At 37.1% G+C, this 24926-nt stretch overlaps 2 protein-coding genes and 1 long non-coding RNA gene across 3 annotated transcripts; 1 reads left to right on the top strand and 2 right to left on the bottom strand.

Moving 5' to 3' along the window:
• Positions 1-1991: 1991 nt before the first annotated feature.
• LOC129750186 (uncharacterized) lies at positions 1992-2505 on the bottom strand. The gene is made up of 3 exons (XR_008738325.1): positions 2291-2505; positions 2153-2227; positions 1992-2089 (listed from the first exon to the last, which is right to left on the bottom strand). It is a non-coding gene; the product is annotated as an uncharacterized LOC129750186 (long non-coding RNA).
• A 4097-nt stretch (positions 2506-6602) lies between these two features.
• On the top strand, positions 6603-7742 carry LOC129740963 (transformer-2 protein homolog alpha-like). Its single transcript, XM_055732627.1, has 3 exons — positions 6603-6728; positions 6794-7284; positions 7348-7742. Exons 1-3 carry the CDS (start codon positions 6726-6728, stop codon positions 7451-7453), a joined length of 600 nt encoding a protein of 199 aa, XP_055588602.1. The 5' UTR covers positions 6603-6725; the 3' UTR covers positions 7454-7742.
• Positions 7743-17630: 9888 nt separating this feature from the next.
• On the bottom strand, positions 17631-18557 carry LOC129748864 (2-oxo-4-hydroxy-4-carboxy-5-ureidoimidazoline decarboxylase-like). The gene is made up of 3 exons (XM_055743628.1): positions 18416-18557; positions 18017-18355; positions 17631-17953 (listed from the first exon to the last, which is right to left on the bottom strand). Coding segments are annotated over exons 1-3 (525 nt in total). The 5' UTR covers positions 18418-18557; the 3' UTR covers positions 17631-17769.
• Between the last annotated feature and the right edge of the window lie 6369 nt (positions 18558-24926).

Raw genomic sequence — 24926 nt, 5'->3', positions numbered from 1 at the left:
TCGTAGTTGCTACCACTCCGGTTTGTAAAGCTGTCGTTCAACTGCTGCTGCCTCCTTTGTCGTTGTTGAATGTCGAACCGCAGTTCGTCCAGAACGTTCACAGCAGCCAGACCAGCCGAACTACCCGACCTCCGGATGATTACTTCCTCCAAGTCCCTCTGTCCTTGTCTGCCTTCTTGGAATGGAAGAGAAGACGGCTCGACATCCGCTTCTTGCATCCGTGCTCGTGCTCCTTCATCATTTCCGACTGCTTGTGGCCTCGGTGGAATCGTCAACGCATCGCAGGCATCCCTACTGCTACTGTTCTCTGCCTGGATGGTTGGGACACTAGTTGAAAGGCTAGTGTTTTCTGTTTCACTTAACACCATATTGACTGCACTGTTCACGCACTCTATCTGAGCTAGCAGCGTCTCTACAAGCTCGCACACGACCCTACGCGTTTCCTCTAAACTCGCGACCACTGGAATCAGTGATAATCTTTGCCGGTAATGAAGCAATCTCGATTTCGCGCAAGCCATTTGATCGGCATTTCTATTCTGCGTGGCTAAATCAACATGATTTCTCAATTCTACCACTGCCCTCTGGCAGACCTCGATGTTCAACTCCGGCGACATTACGTGTTCTGAATTAACATAGATGGTGTCTCTAAGGGTGTCCTCTTGGACAAGAGCTTTTAACTTGACAACCCTAGCTCTTCTAGAGCATGGGGCTAGATTTGAAACATGGCGCAAGGCCAATTCATATTCCATCTCCTCATCATTAAGATGATACAAATCAATTTGTTTATTCATCATTCTTTATTAGGTTTATTAGGATCAAAAAACCAGACAAATGTGGACTTACAGATTACAAAATTACGATACGATACAAAAATTGAGCGATAATAATAATAACATAACAGTAGGTTTAACTAAATTACTGTTACAATCAAAAACATACTAATATCATCACAAATACAAATGATATTTTATTTTTCCCGAACAAAACTTAAGCGGTTCGTTTTTGTTGGGCGCCATTTATTGAAGAGGCTTTTCGTGGGCGATGCCACATGAATAAAAATGATGGCTACAAAGGATTATGGCAAGACACACCCACACTTCCCCAAACCAGCGTGTACTCACCGCATTTTCGCCGAATGGATCCCACTGTGCGGCACCTCGCCTGCCCGGCATGCGTCCGCCGCCTTTCGACCGAGCGCCGATCGGGTGGCACCTCGTGCCTCTTCCGCTATTCGGCCGCCCTACGCCTGGGGCCGATTGGTGGCGCTGTCGCTGCTGGTCGGCCGCCCTACGCCTGGGGCCGATTGGTGGCGCTGTTGCTGCTGGTCGGCCGCCCTACGCCTGGGGCCGATTGGTGGCGCTGTTGCTGCTGGTCGGCCGCCCTACGCCTGGGGCCGATTGGTGGCGCTGTTGCTGCTGGTCGGCCGCCCTACGCCTGGGGCCGATTGGTGGCGCTGTTGCTGCTGGTCGGCCGCCCTACGCCTGGGGCCGATTGGTGGCGCTGTTGCTGCTGGTCGGCCGCCCTACGCCTGGGGCCGATTGGTGGCGCTGTTGCTGCTGGTCGGCCGCCCTACGCCTGGGGCCGATTGGTGGCGCTGTTGCTGCTGGTCGGCCGCCCTACGCCTGGGGCCGATTGCTGGCGCTGTTGCTGTTGCTTTCCCTTGTGGACCCTTTCTGCCGGAAGACCTCCACTTTTCTTCACGGCAGAGGCCCGGGGCCTCCGAGTTTTGTTGTGCTGCTCGGCGATTCGGAGTGCCGATTGGCAGCACTGCGGAAACTGTGGCCCTACGCCTGTGGCGCCTCCTGGGGTCTACCAGGGGGCTGCTGCTTTTCGTTGATTTGTTCCTACACTTGTGGCGCCTCCTGGGGTCTACCAGGGGGCTGCTGATTTTCTTCGGCTCGCCCGAGATTGCCGCGCCGGAAGGCAGTTGAGTTGAGGGGGGAAAAAAGAGCCCTGAGGAAGCAGAAAGGAAACGCTTAAAATGCTGGCTTACGGGTCTAGTGCGAACGACTTACGCAGCGTGGTTGTGCGGCTCTTTTTGTTTTTTCCTGTCCACCTCTTCTGGCCGGCTTGTCTCGTCGATAGGTTTCTGTCAAGATGCAGAAATTTTCAATACTGCGAAATTATTGGTGCACTGCAGGGTGGTGCTTACCTTTTTCTTTTCTTCGGCCAAATCTATTGAAGGTGTACCTTCCGGCTCGTCTGGCACGCGCTCTGGAGTGGATTTCTGCACGGTGGGGTGAGAAACTGTTAGCGCAAGATGATCGGTGGACTGCACGGTAGGGCTTACCTGCTTTTTCCGGCAAATCCGCGAACGCAACCCCACTTCCCGATTTTTTTAGCGGCACTTTTTCCGTCTGTTCACGACGGTGCTAGGAACGAAATGGCGGATCTGTTCCGCGTGGCCCGTTTGACAGCTCTTGTTGCACGCTGCGTTTCCTTTCCTCATTTTTGGGTGCTCTTGACATAAAATTTCACGCTTGGCGTATTTTAACCAATTTTGGTTTAATAATAAAAACACGCTGATTTTTCTCTATATGGGGATGGGTTTTTATGTGTTAGTTTGCCAATCGCTCGTATCGTGAAATATTTTTAGGACTAATAACTTAGCTATAAGCTTAAATGCAACAAACTTTTATTGAAGTGTTGCTAAATTTCAAAACCCATTATTTCTCCCACCCTCACATGTTACAAAAACGACTTACGTGCATGCTTGAGTCTTCAGCGCCACCGGTATCCTTTTGGCTGGCTTTGGGCGGCTCCCTGGCGGTTCGGCTTTCGCTTGGGGCCTGCACCTCACCTTGTTGTGCACCGATCTCCTACGATGCGTGGGCGGTTGCCCCCTTGCTGATACACCTGCTGTCGATCCGGACCACCACTTCGACTCGCATGCGCTGTCTGTTTTCAAGCGCCGACCGTCGATTCTGCTACTTGCAGGCGCACGCCTGCAATGGCTCGTTGCTTCGCTACCTGTCGCGCCAATCCCGCTTTCGATTTCCGGAGCACAGTGGCACCAGAATTTGATGTCGCTTTCCGCTGGTACACGTGCGATATGGCTCGCTACTCGGCCACCTTTCGCACTGATTTCACCTTCAATCCTGCTCAAAACCTGATGCATGCGCTGCCTCGCTTTTCGATGAATTCGTCCACTCCGTGGACTTCCGCTTGGCCACTGGTCGTTTGTCATCTGCTGGCCAACAAGTGAAAGGGTGCCTCGACGACAATTGCACCACTCGTTGACACACACGCGGTGGGTACCGCCTGACGAAATGCTCGGTTTACTGTCTAGATGCGGAATGAAATGCTGATCGCTCGTTCGCTGGATAGCACCAAGTGATAATGCTGGTAATATGGTGCCACAAGAAGTGCTGTGCTGGCGTAACCCGGACAGAATTGTCACTCAGAGGTAGAAGGGTCGTCGACGGTAAGAGTGACTCGTCGCAGACGAAAAGAAAGCTTGTCGTAGACGGAAGAAGAATGGGGGAAAGAAAGAAGAAGGGGCCGATTTCCGACCCCTTCGTATGTGTTTTCTGTTTTGGCTGGCAACCTTCTGTGCTTGCGTGGCCGGCTTTTGAATTGGCCAATCGGTACGACAAATCTTTCTCTTTCGCTTCGATCGGAAGTTGAACGGAATGGTAGAAATTCTTTCCGGGATGCCTTCTTCGACCACGGATCAAACTTTTGGCCTCTTGTGAGAACACAAAAGCAACTTTTCCGGCTCGGAATGGCTTGTTCCGACGGCCAATCGGAGTGGCAAATCTTTCTCCCGCTCGATCGGAAGCTGAACGGAATTATGGAAATCCTTTCTTGGCCCACGGGCTCAGACCTTTCGATTGTTGCGTATTTGCCAACTTTTCCGTTTCGGAATGGCTTGTTCCGGCGGCCAATCGGCGGAGCGTCTGTCGGTTCCTGCTCCCGCTGCACGGGTATCCGTTTTGGTTTTTTGGCCGACAGCGTTGTTCCGACCGATTTGCTCGCACCGACACTATTGCCTTCTTTGTGGCTTTTTTCCGGAAACGCGAATGGCAAGGCACTGCTGCCAACTTTTAAAGCTTCTTTCGTTTATTTTGGTTTTTAACTTACACGCCGAGCGTTTTTTACTCAAAGTTGTTTCCTGTTTGAGCTAGTTTTTATTTCAGTGTTCTTCCTCTAAGCACTCAGAGAAATGTTTATTGCATTTGCGCTTTTGGTTTATCTATGAGGGGAATGGGTAAAGTAAAATGTTTGCAAAATAAGCTCTTATCGTATCGTCAAATTAGAAAGAATAATTAATTGTAACAACATGGGCCTCCCGCAGGGTTCATGTTTGAGCCCACTTTTGTACAACTTTTACGTAAGTGACATCGATTGTTGTCTCTCTGAAGGCTGCACTCTAAGACAACTTGCAGATGACAGCGTGGTGTCTGTCACAGGATCTACTGAGTCGCATCTGCACAGACCTTTACAGGATACTTTAGACAGATTATCTTCCTGGGCGTTGGGACTTGGGATTGAGTTTTCCCCACAGAAAACGGAGATGGTTGTTTTCTCCAAGAAACGCCGACCTGCTCATCCTAAGCTTCAACTCCTAGGCAGAACGATCACTCAATCGAGATGTTTCAAGTATCTTGGAGTTTGGTTTGATTCCAAAGGCACTTGGCGAGCTCACATTGAGTATCTGAAAGGAAAATGCCAGCAAAGAATCAATTTTCTACGTTCAATTACCGGCACCTGGTGGGGAGCTCATCCGGAAGATTTAATAAGGTTATATAGAACCACTGCTCTCTCAGTGATGGAGTATGGCAGTTTTTGTTTCCAATCGGCTGCCAAAACACACCTGATAAAACTCGAACGTATTCAATATCGTTGCCTCCGCATTGCTTTGGGTTGCATGCCCTCAACGCATAACATGAGCCTTGAAGTTTTGGCAGGCATACTCCCATTAAAAGATCGATTCAGCTTATTATCACTCCGGTTCCTCACCAGATGTGAGGTCATGAATCCATTGGTGATCGCTAATTTTGAAAGGCTACTTGAGCAAAATCTTCAAACCAGATTTATGTCTATATACCATGTCTTCATGTCCATGCAGGTAAATCCTTCTTTGTATTCTCCAACTCGTGTTTACATCCCAAACTACGACAACTCTTCTGTCCAGTTTGATTTGTCTATGCAGCAAGAAATTCGTGGAATCCCTGATTCGCATCGTCCACTTATGATTCCAAGAATTTTCGATGCTAAATATAGACACGTCGATGCTGACAAAATGTACTTTACCGACGGGTCCCTTATCGAAGAATCAACGGGATTTGGAGTGTTCAACCAGATTACTAGTGCTTCGTACTGTCTTCAATCTCCATGCTCAGTATACATTGCGGAGTTAGCAGCGATTTATTGGGCTCTAGAAAATGTAGCCTCACGACCCGTTGAACATTACTATATTGTAACTGACAGTCTCAACTCTGTTGAAGCTATCCGTTCGATAAGACCAGGAAAGCACTCACCGTATTTCCTCGGGAAGATACGGGATGTTTTGAGTGCTTTATCAAGTCGATGCTTTGTCGTCACCTTTGTTTGGGTCCCCTCACATTGTTCGATAGTGGGCAATGAGAGAGCAGACTCGCTAGCAAAGGTGGGGGCAATGGAAGGCGACACGTTTCAGCGTGAAATCGTCTTCAACGAATTTTACTTTTTGGTTCGAAGAAACTCTCTTGTCAACTGGCAGCGCAAATGGGACGAGGATGAGTTGGGTCGGTGGCTTCACTCGATTATCCCAAAGGTAAGCCTCAAACCCTGGTTTAATAGGTTGGACCTGAGTCGGGATTTTATTCGTATATTTCCCCGTCTCATGTCCAATCATTATCCCTTAGACGCGGTACTCTTTCGTTTGGGTATTGCTGGCAGCAATTTGTGCAGTTGCGGCCAAGGTTATCACGACATCGAGCATATTGTTTGGTCGTGTGAGGTCCATCTTGTCGCCAGAACGACTTTCATAGATTCCCTTCGGGCCCGAGGAAAACCACCTAACGTTCCAGTGAGAGACGTGCTAGCTGTGCTAGATTTGGACTACATGTTCGAAATCTACTTCTATCTAAAAGCTATCGATCTCCGTCTATAACCCTATTTTATTTTCATATTTCCCTTTCTATCTTCTTTTTTCTTTAAAAAAAAGTGCTAGACTAAGAAAATGATTGTGAAAAACAAAAAACGAGTGTGGCTCCTTAAAACTTAAACGTATGAGCCGTTTCAAATAAAGAATTATAAAAAAAAAAAACAATACAGTTTATTTTAAACTCAAAACAAGTTAATATCAACCAAAGTTTAACTGCTTTAAGACTCTATTTCTAATTTTTTTAACAGGCAGAATTATTTGAAAAATTCTTCATACTAATTTATTTAATTTATAAAAAAAATACATTCCGTGTAGAAATTAGCCAAGACGCTTCCCAGATTGAAGCGTTTCATGAGTTAGCGCTCTCTTTCTTTGAAAACACAAACTACATCAAACGCTTGCCGACCAAAAATGCATGCACTGAAAAATATCGTAAGGTTAAAAACATTTGGAAAGTTAAACAAATTTTAAATCATGCACGTTTCTTCTTCAAAAGCAGAATGTCGTTTTGCTCTGTGTCAAGCTCTCATGTTTTGTTTTTCGTTTCGGCTGCGGAGTGCGGATTACCTAAACGGAAAAATTTCGAAGTGCTCGTTTTTATCTTTGGTGACCTCGAAATAGCATCGTAAATGCCATGGTAAGTTTGCTGGATTAAGTCCGGATTTCCAACATTTAAAGCAATTTTCTCTTGCTTATTTCCAGACACGATCGAAAAGTGTATCGACGGATCGTTTCGGTCGATCCAACAATATAGAAAATCGAGGGCGCAGAAGCCCAATCCGTGCACCAACTCCTGGGGCACGTCGCCGCGGGGGCTATTTCGTTCCGCGGGATCGGACCGGAAATTATCGTTCGAGATACTCACCATCAGAGAACCGCGCTACGCATCGTTATCGTTTGTCTGATTTTTATTGCCTGGGTGTTTTCGGTATGAGCGGAATTACGGTTGAAACGGACCTTCGGAAAATGTTCGAAAGATACGGACCGATCGAGCGAATAATCGTCATCTACGATCAGAGAACAGGAGAATCGCGTAACTTTGGTTTCGTTTATTTCCGAGACCGGCGAGATGCTTGGAGAGCTCGGGACAATTGTAATGGGGCGTTGTTACATGGCCGTCGGATTCGGGTTGACGATTCCCTTACCAAGGCACCACATCCTAGTACTCCTGGAGAGTACATGGGGACTGATAGGTGAGAAAATTTTTGATCTTATACGATTCTTTCGCCCATGGCCAACGGTTTTTCATTCCACAGATTGCGGCGTGGCGGAGCTCGTTTTAGGGATCGCCGTAACGATCGGCGTGGAAGAAGTCGATCAACATCCAACATGTACTCACGATATAGACGCGCACGTTCCTAAGCTTTTCTTCTCGACGATGCTAGCCATGAAAAATTGATAGAAATTGAAAGAATTCATTAATCAACAACATTCTGTTATTTTGCAAAAACCAACAAAAATGATTCAGGTTAGTCAGTACAGATATTTACTTTAATTTTTCTTTTTATTTAATTCTTTCGTTGATTTCCATTTGTTTATGTTATAGAAAAAAAGGTTTAAAATAAACAAACCCTAATTATTTTCAAACTCCTAATAAATCTGTAAAAGATAAGGTCATATTCTGCCAGTTCAAAAGGTTTTGAAAATCTTACACGACAATTTCTGGTTGAATGCCTTAATAAAAACATATGATTCAAACAAAATTTATGTTGGTTGTATTCAAATTTTTAAAATATGCGTTCAATTTGATGAATCCAAATTTTGTATCATTATCATCCCAACACCTTAAATCAAGCTTGAAAGTAGTTTTTATTTAAGTACTTTATTCTGTAGTGGCAAAATATATAACTTTCAAATGTGAAATTGAAATCAGTTCTTAGACCTTAATCTGAAATTTGAAATCTGAAAAGTTGAAATCTAAGAATCTGAAATCTGAAAAACTTAAACCTGAGATCTGAGAGTATGAAATCTGAGGATCTGAAAATTGAAATCATAATCATAATCATCTCAAAACTAATAATCTTGGAATTTGAAATCTGAAATGGGAATCAGAGACGAATCTGAAATCCTAAAACTGAGAATATGGAAATCTGAATCTGAAATTTGCATCTTTGTAAATTGATTTTCGGCATATTGGTGAAAGTGTATATTCTTGGAGAAAGAATATCGGAAATGAAAATTGATGAAGATGGATAGAAAAGTTAGGAGAAAATTGACAGATGTTGAAAAGAGCGAAAGAGCATTTTTGCGAGGAAAACTTATTAACGTACACCATACTTTACCCCGCAAGATTTCATTATTTAGGAGAAGAAGGACCGGGATAGAGATGGCACTACCTTAACCTATACAATGAAATCTGGTTGGTCCGAAGTTTACATGTGATGAACACGTATACTCCGGACGGGCCCGTCCGAAATCTGCATCTGAAAGTTGAAATCTTAATCTGAAATCTCAGAATCTGTTACCGGAGAATCCGAAATTTGATATTCGGGAATCGTAATCTGAAAACTTATAATCTGCCATCTGGTGTAACTTATGGCTCGCTCTACGCTGGTTGAACGGGAGACACGCACCCATACATACTCGAGATCGTTGGTAGACTGGCCCTCGCGAGAAGACGGTTCACGACACGACACGACAGCTTAGCCGTCGTATGTGGCATATCTCGGAATGGCATTTCATCAGAAAACGTGTCGCTCTCGCAACTATCGGCTACTCATCTCCCCTTCACACCAAAAAAAAAGAACGAAAACAAGAAGCGATGTTCCGAAAACCGCTCATAATTCATGAGTGAACCTTCAGAAAACTCTTCATGATGGTCCTCCCGATCCAACGAAAATTCATAAAGTGAACCTTCAGAACAGACTTCACGTTGGACCTTCCAACAAAAATTAATAAGTGAACCTTCAGAATAGACTTCATGTCGGTCCTCCCGATTTAATGATAGTTCATAAAGTGAACCTTCAGAACACTATTCATGTCGGTCCTCCCGATCTAATGAAAATTCATAAGTGGACCTTCAGAAAACTCATCATGTTGGTCTTTCCGATCCAACGATAATTCATAAAGTGAACCTTCAGAAAACTCTTCATGTTGGTCCTCCCGATCCAACGATAATTCATAAAGTGAAACTTCAGAACACTATTCATAAAGTGAACTTTCAGAACAGACTTCATGTTGATCTTCCCGATTTAACGATAGTTCATAAAGTGAACATTCAGAACACTATTCATGTTGGTCCTCCCGATCCAACGAAAATTTATAAGTGAACCTTCAGAAAACTCATCATGTTGGTCTTTCCGATCCAACAAAAATTCATAAAGTGAACTTTTAGAACAGACTTCATGTTGGTCTTCCCGATTTAACGATAATTCATAAAGTGAACCTTCAGAACACTCTCTTCATGTCGGTCCTCCCCATTCAACGAAAATTCATAAGTGAACCTTCAGAACACTCTTCATATTGGTCCTCCTGATCCAACGGTTACTATATAGCAGACCTTCCGTGTCAACTTTTCCTGTTGGACCTCCCGTCTTAACGATTATTACATAAGTTAACTTGGTGTTGTTAAAAATATTATAGTCCCTTTCTGTCCCCTTCCTGCTTTTGAAAAGCCGAATATCTTTGATTGTTACGTACCGGTTGCGTTCTGAACGACAGCAAGCAATAAAATAAAGCATCTTTTATCGTTAAATGTTAAAAATCCTGACATTCCCCTAAGTAAATTGGCAAATAAAATTCAAGGGGTTCGGTTCAGTCTGGCTGAACAAAATTTTAACAAATGCACACGCTGTTTTTTTTTAAACTCAAAATTAAGTATGACCGAGGTTCAAAACATAGTTCGATTCTATGAACTTAAAGTTAAGTACCCTTTTTTCCTCCTTGCGATGGATCAAAACGGAGTTCGAACTGCGAACTCAAATTGATCCCTTTTTTTCCTTCGGCGAAGGATCAAAGCTGAGTTCGACCTTATGAACTAAAAATTGAACTCTCTTTGTTGGACTGAAAACACTTAGCGAGTTCAGTCCGAACCGGAACAGCAACCAACGAACACGTCGCAAAATTATGTCGTTCCGGAACAATTACCGGAAGACTATGAAGGAACTTCATAATGGAATGCATGTTCACCGTGTCAGCGTAAAATTCTGTCCGTCATTGTCATCATATGGTGAGCGGCTTGGAATGTCCGGAAACTTCCGGATGTTGTTTACTTCCCGTGGGAAGTAACATCCGGAAGTTTTCTTTGACCGGGAATGTCAAAACTTTCCACCGCTCTGTAATTGCAATGCAATGTACCGGAACAGCAACATCCGGGTACAACAAATTTTAATCATCCTTTAATTCCCTGAAAATCAGCTACCCTCGAAAAAAAGGATAAATCCGAGTTCGGCTGCCGAACTTAGTATTGAGTATGCCTATCAGAACTTAGTTTTGCTATTGCCCAGTCAAACTCAAAGTTGAGGGAAGCCACCGAAGTGCTGTTTTGAGCCAAAACTACTTAATTTTGAGTTTAAAAAAAAGAGCGTGCAAACGTTCTGCAACATGAGGCTTTTAGCCACGGTAACATTTTTTTATCATATAATTTATCAGATATTAGTTTTTGAAGAGTCCGAGCACTGTTTAGAATCGAAAAAATCAACACACAGAAGATTATTTCGCACAAAATCAGTTTTCATGACCAAAACATGCTTTTCGACTTTACCTTTAAGGTGGCTCTTAGTTCACTTTGGCCCAACGCATTTTTACCATTTCCACTGTCTGCAACATTGAAATTTTCTAATAAAATCAGAAAAAATAGTATTAATGTTCCGATATTTTTTGGATAGGTGTTTATCATGTTTCGCATCCGCTGCAATAGATAACACTTTTTTTTTCCAAATTGGCATTCAGTTCGGTCTGGTTGAATCCCGACCATGTAATGTGTGACCAACATCTATTTTCTAAGTGTTAGTGATTCTCGTTTTCAAGCTTCTTTTTTATCAGATTTAAACTTTTTTGCCTTGATAGCATTGGGAATAAAAGCTTAAATCTGATCAAAATATATAAGGTTGTATAAGGTTGCATATCTGTCTGTACTCTATATGTATGTATCCGAACAGAAGAGGAAAACGAAATTATATCAAGATGAGATATATTGATATTCAATTTTTCCTATAAAAATGAGATATAATTTAGTACTCGTAGGATGTTAAAACATTTCAAATTATAGCAAAAATTCCATGCAAGCATAACTTAATTATATCAATCCTTGATAGCATTATATCAAGATTATATTTCAATCAGATAGGTTTTAGACCACCAAAAATGAAAAAAATATGAGTCTTGCATGCAAGCTGGTATACAATTGTTGTCTGCAATGTTGGACTCTCCCGATGTGTACTCAAAACTTTCATGCATTGGTTTCCAACTTGAACAATTCTTGAAACGTTTGGGTACTTGCCAGGAGATTGGAACCCCAACCTGCAGGTTAAAAGGCGCGCACTCTGCCACAGAACCATGCTTGGTGCATTGGAATAAGATCTTCAAACTTACAATGAAAGTTTTCGAAGCATTTGCTTGCCCGGCAGAAAAAAAAAACAATTGATTGTATCAAAAGAGATATAAGGTACATCGGGGCAAGTGCAAACGGTTTTCACCATAGTTCAACTTTCACATGTCCTAGAAAAATATGTATGTGTTCAAAAATTATCAAATATCGTTCGTTGCATCACTAAAACAGTTCTAAACAAATTCCCTTTAAAAGTGAAAAATAAAAAAATGTTGGTAAAAAGTAACGGTGTTTTTGTGAAAAAATTTCAAAATGTCTGTAATATGTCTGTCTCCTAGCGTTCACTTCTTGTTGTCTGACAACAACAAGTGAGTGAGACAGACATATTAAAATACCGTAGAGCTTCACAGTTTATTTGAAAAAAGTAATGAAAAACAAATTAAAAAATCAGGTTCGGAAAATCCAACAAAAAATCAGCCATAAGAAATACAACAGACACAAACAGTACACATTCCAATTTCCCTGATGATGGCCAAGATCATGGCCGAAACGTAGAACATTTAGTAAATTTAGTGTTTCTGAATTATATTTTGACTGAGAAGCCGAAACGTCCACAATAAGACTACATTCACCAGTCACAAATCAACCATCTCATTTCATTTACAAGACCATAAAATTACGTTCACGAATTGAAACTAATTTCTAATTGTAAATTTCTATTTGCACTTCAGATAACCTTTCGTATTTAAACATTAAACTTGACACAAAACCCTAGCTTGCCTTGAGAATGGATTTTTATTGAGAAGTGTAACTAAACAAGAACAGAGTTTGAAATGAATCATTTTAACTTCAAAATTAATTAATTGAATACTAATTTTATTCATCGACAAGTTGGACATCATGTAAGAGGCGTTTACTTCTCACGATGGTCCACAGAATTAGCAAAACATATCTCAAATCTTATACCGTCTACTTTATTATTAAAAATTTTGATTTAAAGAATCGTTAATGTCGTTAGAAATGTTCTGCTGATATGAAATATTTTTCAAAAAACCAATTCTTGCCTCAGTTTAGATTTTTTCTTGTTCTTTTCAATGCTCAACATCCCATTTTAAAACGTTCTGAAATTTAAGTATGCATTTTTTCTATTAGCTTTAGTTATTGAAATAACTTTTTACCTTAAAATCATTCAAGAACATTCTGCACTTTTTTGAGAAAACTAAAACAAAAACAAAACTTTAAAATCTATTATCAACTTTCCTCAAGACTTCAAGTAATTTTAAGTTCTGCTAAAAAAAGTTATAGATGTTTCCTATTTGTTTTCTTTTCCCCACTCAACGAATTTTGAAAGCATGTTTTTAACTAAATTGAATTTTAGAAAATTTTGAAAGCATGAATCTAATCGTTTTGCGGGTTTCAACTAATATTTTTTCAATGAAATCTAGTTTTTGTTGTTATTTTCTGCAGTTGTATATATAAATATTTGTACCTTATCATATTTCTCAAAATTTTATAAACTGTTGAATTTTACTTTTTTAAATCATGCATTACCATCATAAAAATATTATTCCTTGATTACATAAATTGTAATAAAAAAAATCAGAAACATATTTTTTCTTAAATGTAGGTTTGATAATTAATCAGTTATCAATGATTGATTTCACTTAAAACTGACTCATTTTAAAACTCCATATTACAAAAACTGAATGAGATATTTGTCAAAAGATTCGAGTTCAGAATGCTTAAATCTACCAAACCAATCATTAAAACATAAGCACCAAGAGGCTTTTCCCTTGAGTTATCAATTTATTTCTATAGTTATTATAATGTTAAGAAGTGTTTTTTGAAAAAAATCATTAAAAAATCTTAAATGGTCAAAACTAAACTTTTTGATCTTAATTTTTTTTTAATTTTTCAAATGAATTTACCGAATTTATATGTAAAGTTTTTTCCAAGTTTCAAATAAATTTAATGTATTTTAACGTTAAAGTATTGAAATTTTTGGAAATATTTTTAATAAGTAATTCTTCATTTTTGGTGTACGTAAACAATTTTTTTCTTATAAAAAATTCACATTCGAAATCGCGATTAATTTTTTTTTCAAATTCAATATACTACAGCGGAATTTTCAATCAACTCTTTATTTGAAAATGAAGAAAAAAAAAATGTAAACTAAGATGAATAACGTAACTGCTTAGTAATTATTTTGAAGCAAATTTCTAGTTCATAATAAGAAACATCATTTTGAAAAATTTATCAATGACTTATCAAAAATATCGTTGATTTGAAGCTTTCATTATGGTTTGTTTTGGAAGGTTTGATTTATTTTATTCGTAAAATTTATAATTTTTTGATTTTGTGTGACAAGAAAATGATGTTAGTAATCCATTTCCTTATTTATTGTGAATTTTTGGTATTGTTATTATTTTTTGCTAAGTTTGAATTTCGAAAACCCCCCCTCATGAACGGATCCTTCGCACGGGCCTGACTTACCCCGATAGTGTCGTTTGCACTTGCCCCGCACTTGCCATTTTCAAAACTTTCGGGGTGTACTGAAAATTTATCATAAATTTGCTGCTTTCACTAGAATATCGACCTCAAACTCTCACCTTTTAACGAAAATTCGGATTTGAATGCCCTTTTTTGTAGCCAAAATATGCAAAACAAAAACACACTGTTCATGTCTAGTACGTACTTGAATTCGTGTGTGATCAAACTGTGCCGTGTTTTTAGTGAAAAATTTAAATAAAGTTTAGTTTATCTATGTCAGATTGATTGTTTGGGTCTAAACAACAATTTCTAGTAGAAGAAATATTTTTTACTTTTTTTTGTAACAGATAAAAGTTGAGCGTTTGCACTTGCCCCGAGTTTGCACTTGTGCAAACCGGTGTACTTAATCTAGGCTTACCAGATACTTTCAGAAAAAAGCAGGACATTCACGACAAAAAAGCGGGACATTGCCGAAAAAAGCGGGACATTTCAGAAACTCTTTTAAACCTAGTTTTTGAGACCTTTGCTATACAAATGTATATGTTCCTTTAGCTAAAGTAGTTCATAGAAAGTAACAAAATATAGATAAACGAAATTTTTTTAAAACTTACAACTTACAGAATATTTTCTTCAATTGAAATATATTAACATCGCTAGAACGTGCTCAAAGAACGCTCAACTGAACCAGCATTTAATGATGATGCTAAAATAAGCTTGCCAGATTGCCCCATTTTACCCGGACTTGCCCGGATATTTGACACAAAATTTAGGAAAAGTTCGGCCCGGCCCGGTATCGCGGATTCGGTAGAAAAAAGTCAGGATTTCATCAGATTTATTCACTTTATTTCCAAAATGGAACAAAAAAACTTGAATTGAGTTAATATTATTTTCATTTTGACGTCCAAAAACGAGTGTTTTAGCATGTTTTATCTACATAATCATGAACTGTTTCACTGAAGCCTTAAAAGCAATTTAAAATCTACTGATGTGTTTCGATGAAAAATATATTTTCAAGTGAATTCTTTTTAATTTTAATTGAATAATTTCGTGGTTTTGACCACATTTGCCCTGATATTGTCCGAATTTTGGGTTGGAAATTTCGAAATCATATACCCAGATTACCCGGATTCAGATGTATTGAATAATTTAATTAAAATTTAGGTTTATCAGTGTAAATCATTGAAAATTCATAAAATTGTTATTCAGTTTCTAGTTTTTTTTTTGTTTTGATTATAGTCGTTTTAACATCTTATATCAACGATGCAGTTGGCGGACAGTCATTGAAAAATGTATCCGGTACAACTGTGATCGATGTTTACTCTTGGGCTCCGAAAATCATTAGATAATAGATGATTAAAGAATAAAATGACAGGAGTTGACAATATTCGAGGAGACATTATATAAGGGGCCGTCCATAAATGATGTCACGCGTTAGGGGGGGAGAGGGGGTTTCGATATTTGTGACAATTTGTGACATGGGGGGAGGGGGGGTCAGCTTGAACGTGACATCACACATATTGTTTAAAAAAAAGGGTAAAACAATAACAAATAATATTAAATTTTCCTATCGACTGGTAAGGTAATGATTTAAATGTTTTCGGCGTTTTCAGTCTCTAGAAGATGTCAAACACGAGATTTTTTTTTTAGGATGTAGTAAAAAACCTCGTGTTTGACATCTTCTAGAGACTGAAAACGCCGAAAACCTTTAAATCAATAACAAATAATTTTATCCTAAATTCAATAAAATTATACTACGTAAACTTTACGAGCATAAGAAAGTTCATAAGAACGCTTCCACTGCAACACTCAGGAAAGTCTGCCCCCCAATTAAATTGTGGCAAAACATAAACAGGAATGCTTGACTATTTTAACCTGTAGAGAAGATTTGGATTGCGAATTGATTGAAGAAGATGAACTAGATTTGAATGGTTTCTCAGACATCGTCGCTGTTCCCTCAGCAGTCTCGACTTTCCCGGACATTGATATTGAAAGTCATCATCATAATCTTTGGACTAATGATTTAAATGTGTTTCAAGCAATGATTGAAAGCTTGTTAAAAGTTGGTAACCTTTTTTTCAATTCTTTGAATAAAACTGATGAATTTGAAATAAAGATACATTTTTAATCAAATTTCTAGAGAGTTCAAAATTTTATCCCTGGGTGAGGGGGGGGGGGGGGTTATGAAAACGTGACGTAATGAAACGTTACGGAAGTTGTGACAATATGTGACAAGGGGGGGAGAGGGGGTCTATTTTTTTCCAAATTTTGCGTGACATCATTTATGGACGGCCCCTAAGAAGCGTTTTCTTCAAGCATTGACCAACAATATTGAAGTGGTAGAATCGGAGAGTGGTTGAGTCCAAGGTTGCCGAAAAAAAATTAGTGTTTTTGACAAAAAAAAAATTCTCGAATTCTGTGATTTGAACCTAAAATTCTATGACGGTTTTCTGTGACGCTAGTTCTACGAAATTCATTGCAAAAATCATGTGAAACATCAACAAATTGAAAAATATTTACAGTATTGATAGAAAAAAAAAACATTTTACATTACCTTGTTTTCATATTTTCTTGAATTATAGTCAAAAATAAAAATTCAAAAGTGACATTAAAATTTCGGATTTTGGAAATCTATACAACATTTATGAAATCTGTGAATTCTGTGAAAATTTTAAAAATTATGTGTTCTGTGACACAGATTCTATGACGAAATTTTGCTCAAAATTCTGTAATAATACAGATTTTCCTGTGATTTCGGCAACCTTGGTTGAGTCTACCACAAACTTTTCTCAGAAAAAAAGCGGGACATTTTGAGATAAAAGCGGGACGGCGGGACATTTTCTAAAAAAGCGGGACATGTCCCGCTTTTGCGGGACGAATGGCAACCCTAACTTAATCTTTTTTTTTCGAAACGACCAAAACGCAGATTTTGATATCAACGCTATATCAGACTAAGCTAATAATATCTCGTTGAGATGGGTTTGTGTAACAGTTTTGATATGCTCTCCTGATCGAGTATCTTCTACTTTATAGTAGGTAGTTGACACGTGCTGAACCAAAATTTTGTACCTATGCGATGATTTGTTTCTAAATGAAATTCTACTCGCCCATTTTCACCATCTTCCATTTCTTCTATCTTTCTATCCGTCTATAAAATTTAATAATCTTGAAATGTTCTTACTGAATAGATAAGAATTCGTTATATCATTCTGAAGTCAGAAAACGATTTGGACTACATGTTTGAAATCTACGCTTTTCTAAAAACTATCGATCTTCGTCGTCTGTTTTCATTTTTCCCTTTCTATCTTCTTTTTTTTTTCTAGAAAAAGTGCTAAGCTAAGAAAGGATTGTAAAAACAAAAAAAGCGAGTTTGGCTCCTTGAAACTTAATTGTATGAGCAGTTTCAAATAAAGAATTATATAAAAAAAATCGATATAACAGTATTGAATTTAAATCTTCTACTTGGTTCTGTTATATTAATCTTAATGTAAAATATATCAGTTCTGAAGTTTTTTGATGAGGACCTGTCAAAATTTCTTTCGAACTTAAAGTCAATACCTAGTATTGTAGTTGATGTTAGAAATTTATTTTTATGTAAAGTTTCAAGATTTCCTATTTTAAAAAGTTGAGTACAATAATTTAAAACATGGAATGCCGTATTAAATCGAAATGATTTCCAGTCAGTATAAATCAATCAAAATATCTATAACTTATTGACTAACTCAAGAATTCGCAACCGACAAATTTTTTTCACCTCCCCGATTGCGATCTCCAATTCCACTGCCGGTCCATTGCTCATCCTTTCGGTGACTCCCTTGAGGATGGCATCGAATTTGGAGGCTTCTCGTACGCAAATCACGAACGGAAATTCAAACTTTCGCTTGTACCTACGATTGAAGGATGTTTATTAGCCAGATATATAAATATTTTTTTAAATAAAATTCAATTACTGTTCATTCAAATCCGTTAGCCGTTGCTTATCCTCCGCTGTGAGTTTATCCAATCCAACGGATGCTTGCTCGTAGCTGGATTCCTCCGTTAGCTGATGGGTGTCCAGCAGTTTACCTGCCAAATCGGGGTGCAACCGAAGGATTCGAAGCTTGTTTTCATCGCTCAGCCTTTGCAGGTAATTTTCGAACAGGTAGATCATTGTGTCGAAATTCTTGAAGGGCAACATCGCCGAGCAAAAAATAGCCGCCTCGGGCCAACACTCGACGACATTTTCGAAAACCTTGTGAAATTCCGTTGGGCTGAGCGCGTTCAGCTGCTCCAGAGTCAGTTTGGTACGCCTGGAACGATTCAATCATCTTAAATATTCGAAATATAATTTTTTTTCTTCGCGTAAGTACATGATTGTGCTGGGCGAAGTAACGATGTTTTTAGATCAAACCGATATTTTCAAGGAACAACACGTAAACGACACTACCGGTCTATTAGAATCCTCACCGGCGACTGACATTGAGATCATACTGAAACGGTCATGACGAATCGGTCGTCGGTGCATTTGTCTCCTCTTATCAAAGTTGTTTAGTTTTCTGAAACTTGTGCTATAATTGTGCATATAGGTACCTTCCTAGCTTAGGCTCACGGAAAGCTGTTCAAGGGAAAGTATGATAGGGCAGAAAACCGGTAGTTGACTAAGCTAGAGCTGATGAGTGATTTGAAGCAACTTTCAAGTCGTCGAGCGTCAGAAAGAATGCTTCTATTAGGCGTGTTATTCATTACTCGGCCGGCGTATATTGCCACTATTCTGCAATCTCTAAGTAAGTAAGTAAGTGTCTGCTTACTTCACTTCATTCAAGCCCGCTTCTATTTGCATTAAAATCGAGTTTCAAATGTAGCGTGCTCTTAGATCAGCAAGCTGTATCGAAGAAAGAAAAATATAAATATAAATACACGTTGGCGAATATGTATGGATTTTGCAGTTGTGTTCTTTTGAGTCTTTTTATCAATCGCATTAGGTACATATGTCAAAGTTTCTTCGCAGTATTAAAAAAACAGAGTTTTTTTTAAATGCCCTTCTACAAGAGATTTCAAAGAATGTGTTAAAAGTGATCCCACCGGAAAACAAGTACAGCGAAATCAGATTTGACATTTTAAGGATCCGCTACCATACAACAAACAGCGCTTTTCTCGGTACAGAATAAGCATCTTGTTCAACAATCAGGATGAGCAATCTGATAACGGATCTCATTGATCGTTTTTGAAAACAACACTGTTCAAATGACGTTGAAAATGCGCGGCTGCAAAATAATGCATGCAGACAATCAGCAGCTCATGAATAAGGCAAATCAGAATCTGTAAAATGTAAGCATTCCGTTGTTGAATCGATAGAATTGAAGCGCGCCGGTTCCACTCGGTGCTCGTCGTCTTGTGTAATCAATGATCAGAGTGCGTGCGGTGGATGATCGCAAAAGGACAGAGCTCTCGAAAACGAAGCCGATAACAGTGCGTTTTGCACAATGCACTACTGGATTTGCGAGAAGGCGGGCCAACCATGATCTCAGCTTTACAGTTTAGTTCAGTTGAATCTCGGTGTTGAGGAAATCGTACAAATGAAAATTGACAAAAAGTCGAAAAAATCAGCTACTTACCTGAATATTCGCCAAAATTCTACAGAGCCTCAGACGATGCAAGATGGACCTGTCTGGTTTTAAGACAACCGCAAATAAAAAAAATAGAAAAATATCGACAGATGATTCATTGCAAAGTAACGTCAACATTTCAACTTCAATGGCTTCTAAAAACTTAATGTGCATAAATAATCACGTCGCTTGTACATCAAAAGTTTTGACGTTGATGGGACTTTGAATTGACGTAGTCAGAAAAATTATTGGTTCCACTAGTTATTTTGAAATTTACAAAAACATGCAATGATAACCCTTATAAGAAAAAGAGGTAAGTTGCAATAAACTTTGTTTTTAATGAAAAATCAAATAAAAAAGTTTGCAAATGATGTGATGTTTATCGCAGCATCAATGGCAGTACTTTTTGGTTTTGTTTGAATTAAATTTTACATTTTTTATATCAAAAATGTTTTTAAAGAAAATGTATAAGGGTGTTTCATACATTTAGGGGTAAAAAATACTACGAAAATCCTACTAGCTGAAATCATAAAAACTAGTGTTTGGAAGGATGAAATATTTAAATTATTTAACAAACTCGTGATGCAAAACAATCATATTCCAGCATATGGAAACGAAATTTGAAAAATGGAATCTTTGATTTGAAATTTGAATTTTGAAATTTATAATGAAATGTAGTGGTAACTTAACTAAAAAATTCAAATTTTCAGAGTTTCAAGGACCGCGTTATTAATTTTCTTAGCAAAATTATGGAGGTTTGTTTTGTCCTAAATACCTATATAATTTAAAAAATCTTTCATTTAAAAGAATTGTAAAAATATCAATATAAAAAACTTAATTATATTTTTTCGGCATAATAAAAAACATACGTAAAAATTAAATGAGTTGGACAGATTAAATTGCTGTATCAACTCTCTGCGAAACAATATCGTTTACATAAAAAATCATTGCTTACTCTCGCCGTTTTCTTAGTGTTTGGATGTCGATCAACATGCAGCGAGCCTCATATGATGGAAGACGGTGTGAACAATAAGTTTGGGATTCAGGATTATTCCTGAAACTCTCATTTTCTCACATCTTTTTTTTTTCCAAGTAAAATCTTCACCGCAGTAACGGGAAATTACTTGATCTTAAAATATATTTGACAAGCAAGTCTGATATTTTTCTCGCCTCCGGCGGAATTACGTCTTATCAACATAACCCTTGGCTTGAGACATTTCGATCTACGACACTATTCGACGTTTACGAATTGAAACCAAATTCTAGATTTCAATCTGTTTATCTTTTGTATAAGAACTCAAAACTTGACATCCAAAAACCCTACCTTGTTTTCAGAATGGGTTTTTATAATAGGTTTTTATGGGTGTTTACAATATAATAACAGAGTTTGAAATGAACCATTTTTTTTGTAAAAAAAATCGTTCATTTCTTTACAAATGTAATGCTGATTTGAAATATTCATCAAGAAATCAATTTCAGTCTAAATATTATTTCGTGTTTTTTGTTCTTCTTGATGCGGAACACAACACATAATTTACACAAGGCTACAAAATTTACATTTTTTGAGATGCAATTAATTTAAAAGGTAATTTCGACTAATTTAGGGTAGTCGAATCAAAATATGCAATATTTCTATCAGCTTTCGTTATTGAAATGACTTTTGAAAATAAGTAAAAAGCATTTAAGAAATGTCTGCGCTTTTTTTTTTACAAAAACTCAAGTTAGAAACATATCATTTAAAAAAAAAGTTTTATATGAACTATCAACTTTCTTTAAGACTTCAAGTAATTTTGAGTTCTGCGGAAAAAGTTATAGAAGTTTTATGTTTTTTAACATTTTCTCAATTATCAAATTTTTAAGAAGTTTTAATCCAAACTGAATTTTAAATATTTTTAAAGCATACATGTAATCATTTTGCAAGTTTCAACAAATATGTTGATCATTGCATCATGTTACATCATTTTCATCATAAAATTATTCCTTAATTGGATGGAATATGATAAACAGAATAAGAATATGATTTTTTCATGAAAATAGGTTTATTGGTTAATCAGTTATCAATGTTTTATTTCACTTTAAACTGATACATTTAAAACTCCTTACCACCAAAACTAAATGTACCTAACGTACTAAAAACTAAATGTACGCTAAAATTTACCACATCAATCATTTAAAAAATAACCATCAAAATGCTGTTGCCTTGAGTCATCGATTAAATAAATGGTTGTGGTGAAACGTGTTTAGATATTAAAAAAAACTTCTGAAATGTTTCAAAAAAACTTATCTTATTAATTTTTTTTTTCAAGATTTCTGAATAAATTTACCGAATTTTAAAGAACGGTTTTATTTTCAATTTTCTAATTAATTATTCAAATTTTATAGTATTACATTTTAAATTTTAGAAATGTATTTAACGAATTTGTCTTTGTTTTTTTCATTCTGAATTTTCGTGTACTTGACATATAATTCCTTAAATTTAAATTTTCTATAAGAATAACATAGATTCAACCGTCAGTTTTTTTCCAGGACCCAATATTTCAATCGAAAGTGACGAAAAACTCAGAGCTTGTATTTTCAAAAATGAACTTATTTTGATAACTTGACGATTTTTTTATAAAAAGGTTTTATCTCTGACTTTTATCACTGGCACTTTTCAAATAATAATAAATATATTCTTCTTTTTTCATATTCATAAAACCATCAACCATTGAATAAATTCTCCTAAGTTCAAAATGGATTTTTCCAGTTATCGAAAATTCACATTGCAAATCGATTTAATATTTTTTGTTCAAATTCAAAATACCACAGCGGAATTTTTCAATCAACCCTTCAGTTGAGAATAAAGAAAAGAATTTAAACTAAGATGAATTAAAATTAACTATAATTACCATTTTCCTAACAAATTATCATGGTTAGTTTTGTAACTGATTGGACATTTATTTTAGAATTCAGAATGGTTTTAAACTCTGTGTTTAGGAAATGTTTATTTTAAAGTTGCTTCGAAATTCTTTTGAAACAAATTTATACTTCAGAATAAGGAACATCATTTTGAAAAAAATATCAATGACTTACCGAAAATTTTAAACTTTCATTGTGATATGATTTGAAAACATAGTTTTTTATCATTCTTTTTTTTTTAGTTTGTGTGGTAATTATAAGTGAGAAATGGTGTTTATTTTTGGTATTGTTATCGTTTTTAGCTGAACTTTTGCTGGTCACAAAAGTAGTCGATCACAACACAAACCACTTAATCTTTTCAATGACCAAATTATATTCATTTTGAAGGAAATTTAATTTGCGACCGTTTGCTACTATTATTGTGCAGTTTCCGCAGATCGTTAGCGTCCTCATGTACGAGACTTTAAATTTCTCAATGTTTTTTCCTTGTTTATCTCCAGGAAATACCGGCGAGACTTGTCAACGAAAATTTTCTGTTTAGAAACCTGCCAGGTGACCGTTAAAGTGTTCGTTCTGCTATCCTTCACGGAATTTTTAAAATACCTCCCCACTAGCAGTCCAAATATTTTGCGCACGATTGAACAACGGATTCCGTTTATTTTACCGATTGGCAGCTTTTCTACCTTGTAGAAGTGAAGTCAGGCCTGTTTATTAGTCAGCTAGACGAACCAGTCCGAAAAAAATCATCTTTTTTATCACTTCCTCTATTGATATTTTCGGATTGAGCTTGAAAAAACCTCTCACATTCCTTAACTTAATGAAATCAATCATCTTAACTTTTATTCAGTTCACTATTGGATCCTTTCTAGGACTTCTCAAACGATTAACCATGTGAACTTTAATCGAATAGTTGATTTCCAGATGTTTTTGGGTCTCCCAATGCAACTTCTCTGGATTTTGCTCGATTCTGCCTAAAACATTTTGTCATTAAACTTCAGTATTGGACGTTATCTCAAAAACCACTTGACAGATTGTCACCATTTTTTTTACATGTATGTACACATTACATTACTAGGTAGCTTCACTGAGAATTTCATCAATTTTATCAATGCATTCAAAACTTATTCACAAAACAATGACATTGAGCTACATTTTTTACATTTAATTCGAGTAAACTTTTCTGACACTAGATGAAGAATATACCTATTTAATTTTGGAACAAATTCATATCTTCATGTTTTTTTATTTCCAAATGTAGCTTCATGTCGTCGACATATATAAGTATTTTGAGATATTTAATGTCGTTTACGTACAAAATGTGAGCCTTGTGGAACACATGAAGTGACTTGAATGGGACTTGATTTCTTTCCATAAAATTTCAATTTTTGTTGTCTGTTCGTTAAATATGATTCAAGCCATTTCAGAAGTCCGGAATCAACTCCAATTTTAAGCAGCTTATTAAGTAGCATCGGTATATCTATACGATCAAATGCTTTGGTAAAGTCTGTATACAATGCTTCATCATGAAATCACGTTTTCTATTATCCACTGCATTCAGTGAATAATCTACGAATTCAAGCAAATTTGTAGAAGTTGAGCGACCTTTGAAACATCTGTGATGTTTGGCTGTTATTCGGTTTTTTATTTGAAGGAAACAATTTTCATTCAAAATTGCCACAAAAAGCTTGGAAATGCAAGAGATATTAACAAACAGATAGATTTTACTGTTAGGTAAACAAAACAGACAATGACTTCAATTTTATCCAGCATTTCTATTTTTATGATAACTAACGGTTATTGATTTAATGACCGAATACTATGTAGACACCAATTAAAAAAAAAATACATGTAGACCAGCGGTCGGGGAACCGGGGTAAATTACCCCAAATGGGGTAAAAGTGATATTCTAGGGGGTAACAGTAAATATGCATATGCAGAAGCGAATATTTCTTCTTGAGTCATTCAAATAAAACGCTTTGAGAGCTCGCTCAGTGTTTAGATTTTAGATTTAGATTTAGATTTAGATTTTAGATTTATTTATTAAGTCAAACTATGTAGACTACAATACTTAAAACTACTTAAAACTAATGTAAGCTATTGTTTTGTTGTTCTATGAATTTGTTTTTGAATGCCTTCTTTAATTGTGTTTTGTTCATCGCTACGTCTATAATTTCACATTGTAAATTGTATTTGTACATCATTTGATTAATAGGTTGATGTTTTGCATAGTCTTTATCGTAAAGTTTAATGTAGAACAATTGTTTATTTCTTAATGGACGGGAGGGTGCGTAAAAATTTAGTTTTGAAAGTAATTCAGGACTATCTATTCTTTGTGTAACAACATCATTTACAAATGCAATTTGGGAAAATTCTCTGC

The sequence above is a fragment of the Uranotaenia lowii genome, chromosome 2 (assembly GCF_029784155.1).
Source record: "Uranotaenia lowii strain MFRU-FL chromosome 2, ASM2978415v1, whole genome shotgun sequence".
NCBI classification, from domain to species: Eukaryota; Metazoa; Arthropoda; class Insecta; order Diptera; family Culicidae; genus Uranotaenia; species Uranotaenia lowii.
This window is presented reverse-complemented; position numbering and strand designations above follow the sequence as displayed.

Excerpts from the sequence above, each read along its gene's own strand:
- LOC129740963 (XM_055732627.1), top strand. Across the intron at positions 7,285-7,347 it reads GAGTACATGGGGACTGATAG|ATTGCGGCGTGGCGGAGCTC; the intron begins GTGAGAAAATTT and ends TTCATTCCACAG.
- LOC129748864 (XM_055743628.1), bottom strand. Across the intron at positions 17,954-18,016 it reads CTAACGGATTTGAATGAACA|GTACAAGCGAAAGTTTGAAT; the intron begins GTAATTGAATTT and ends CTTCAATCGTAG.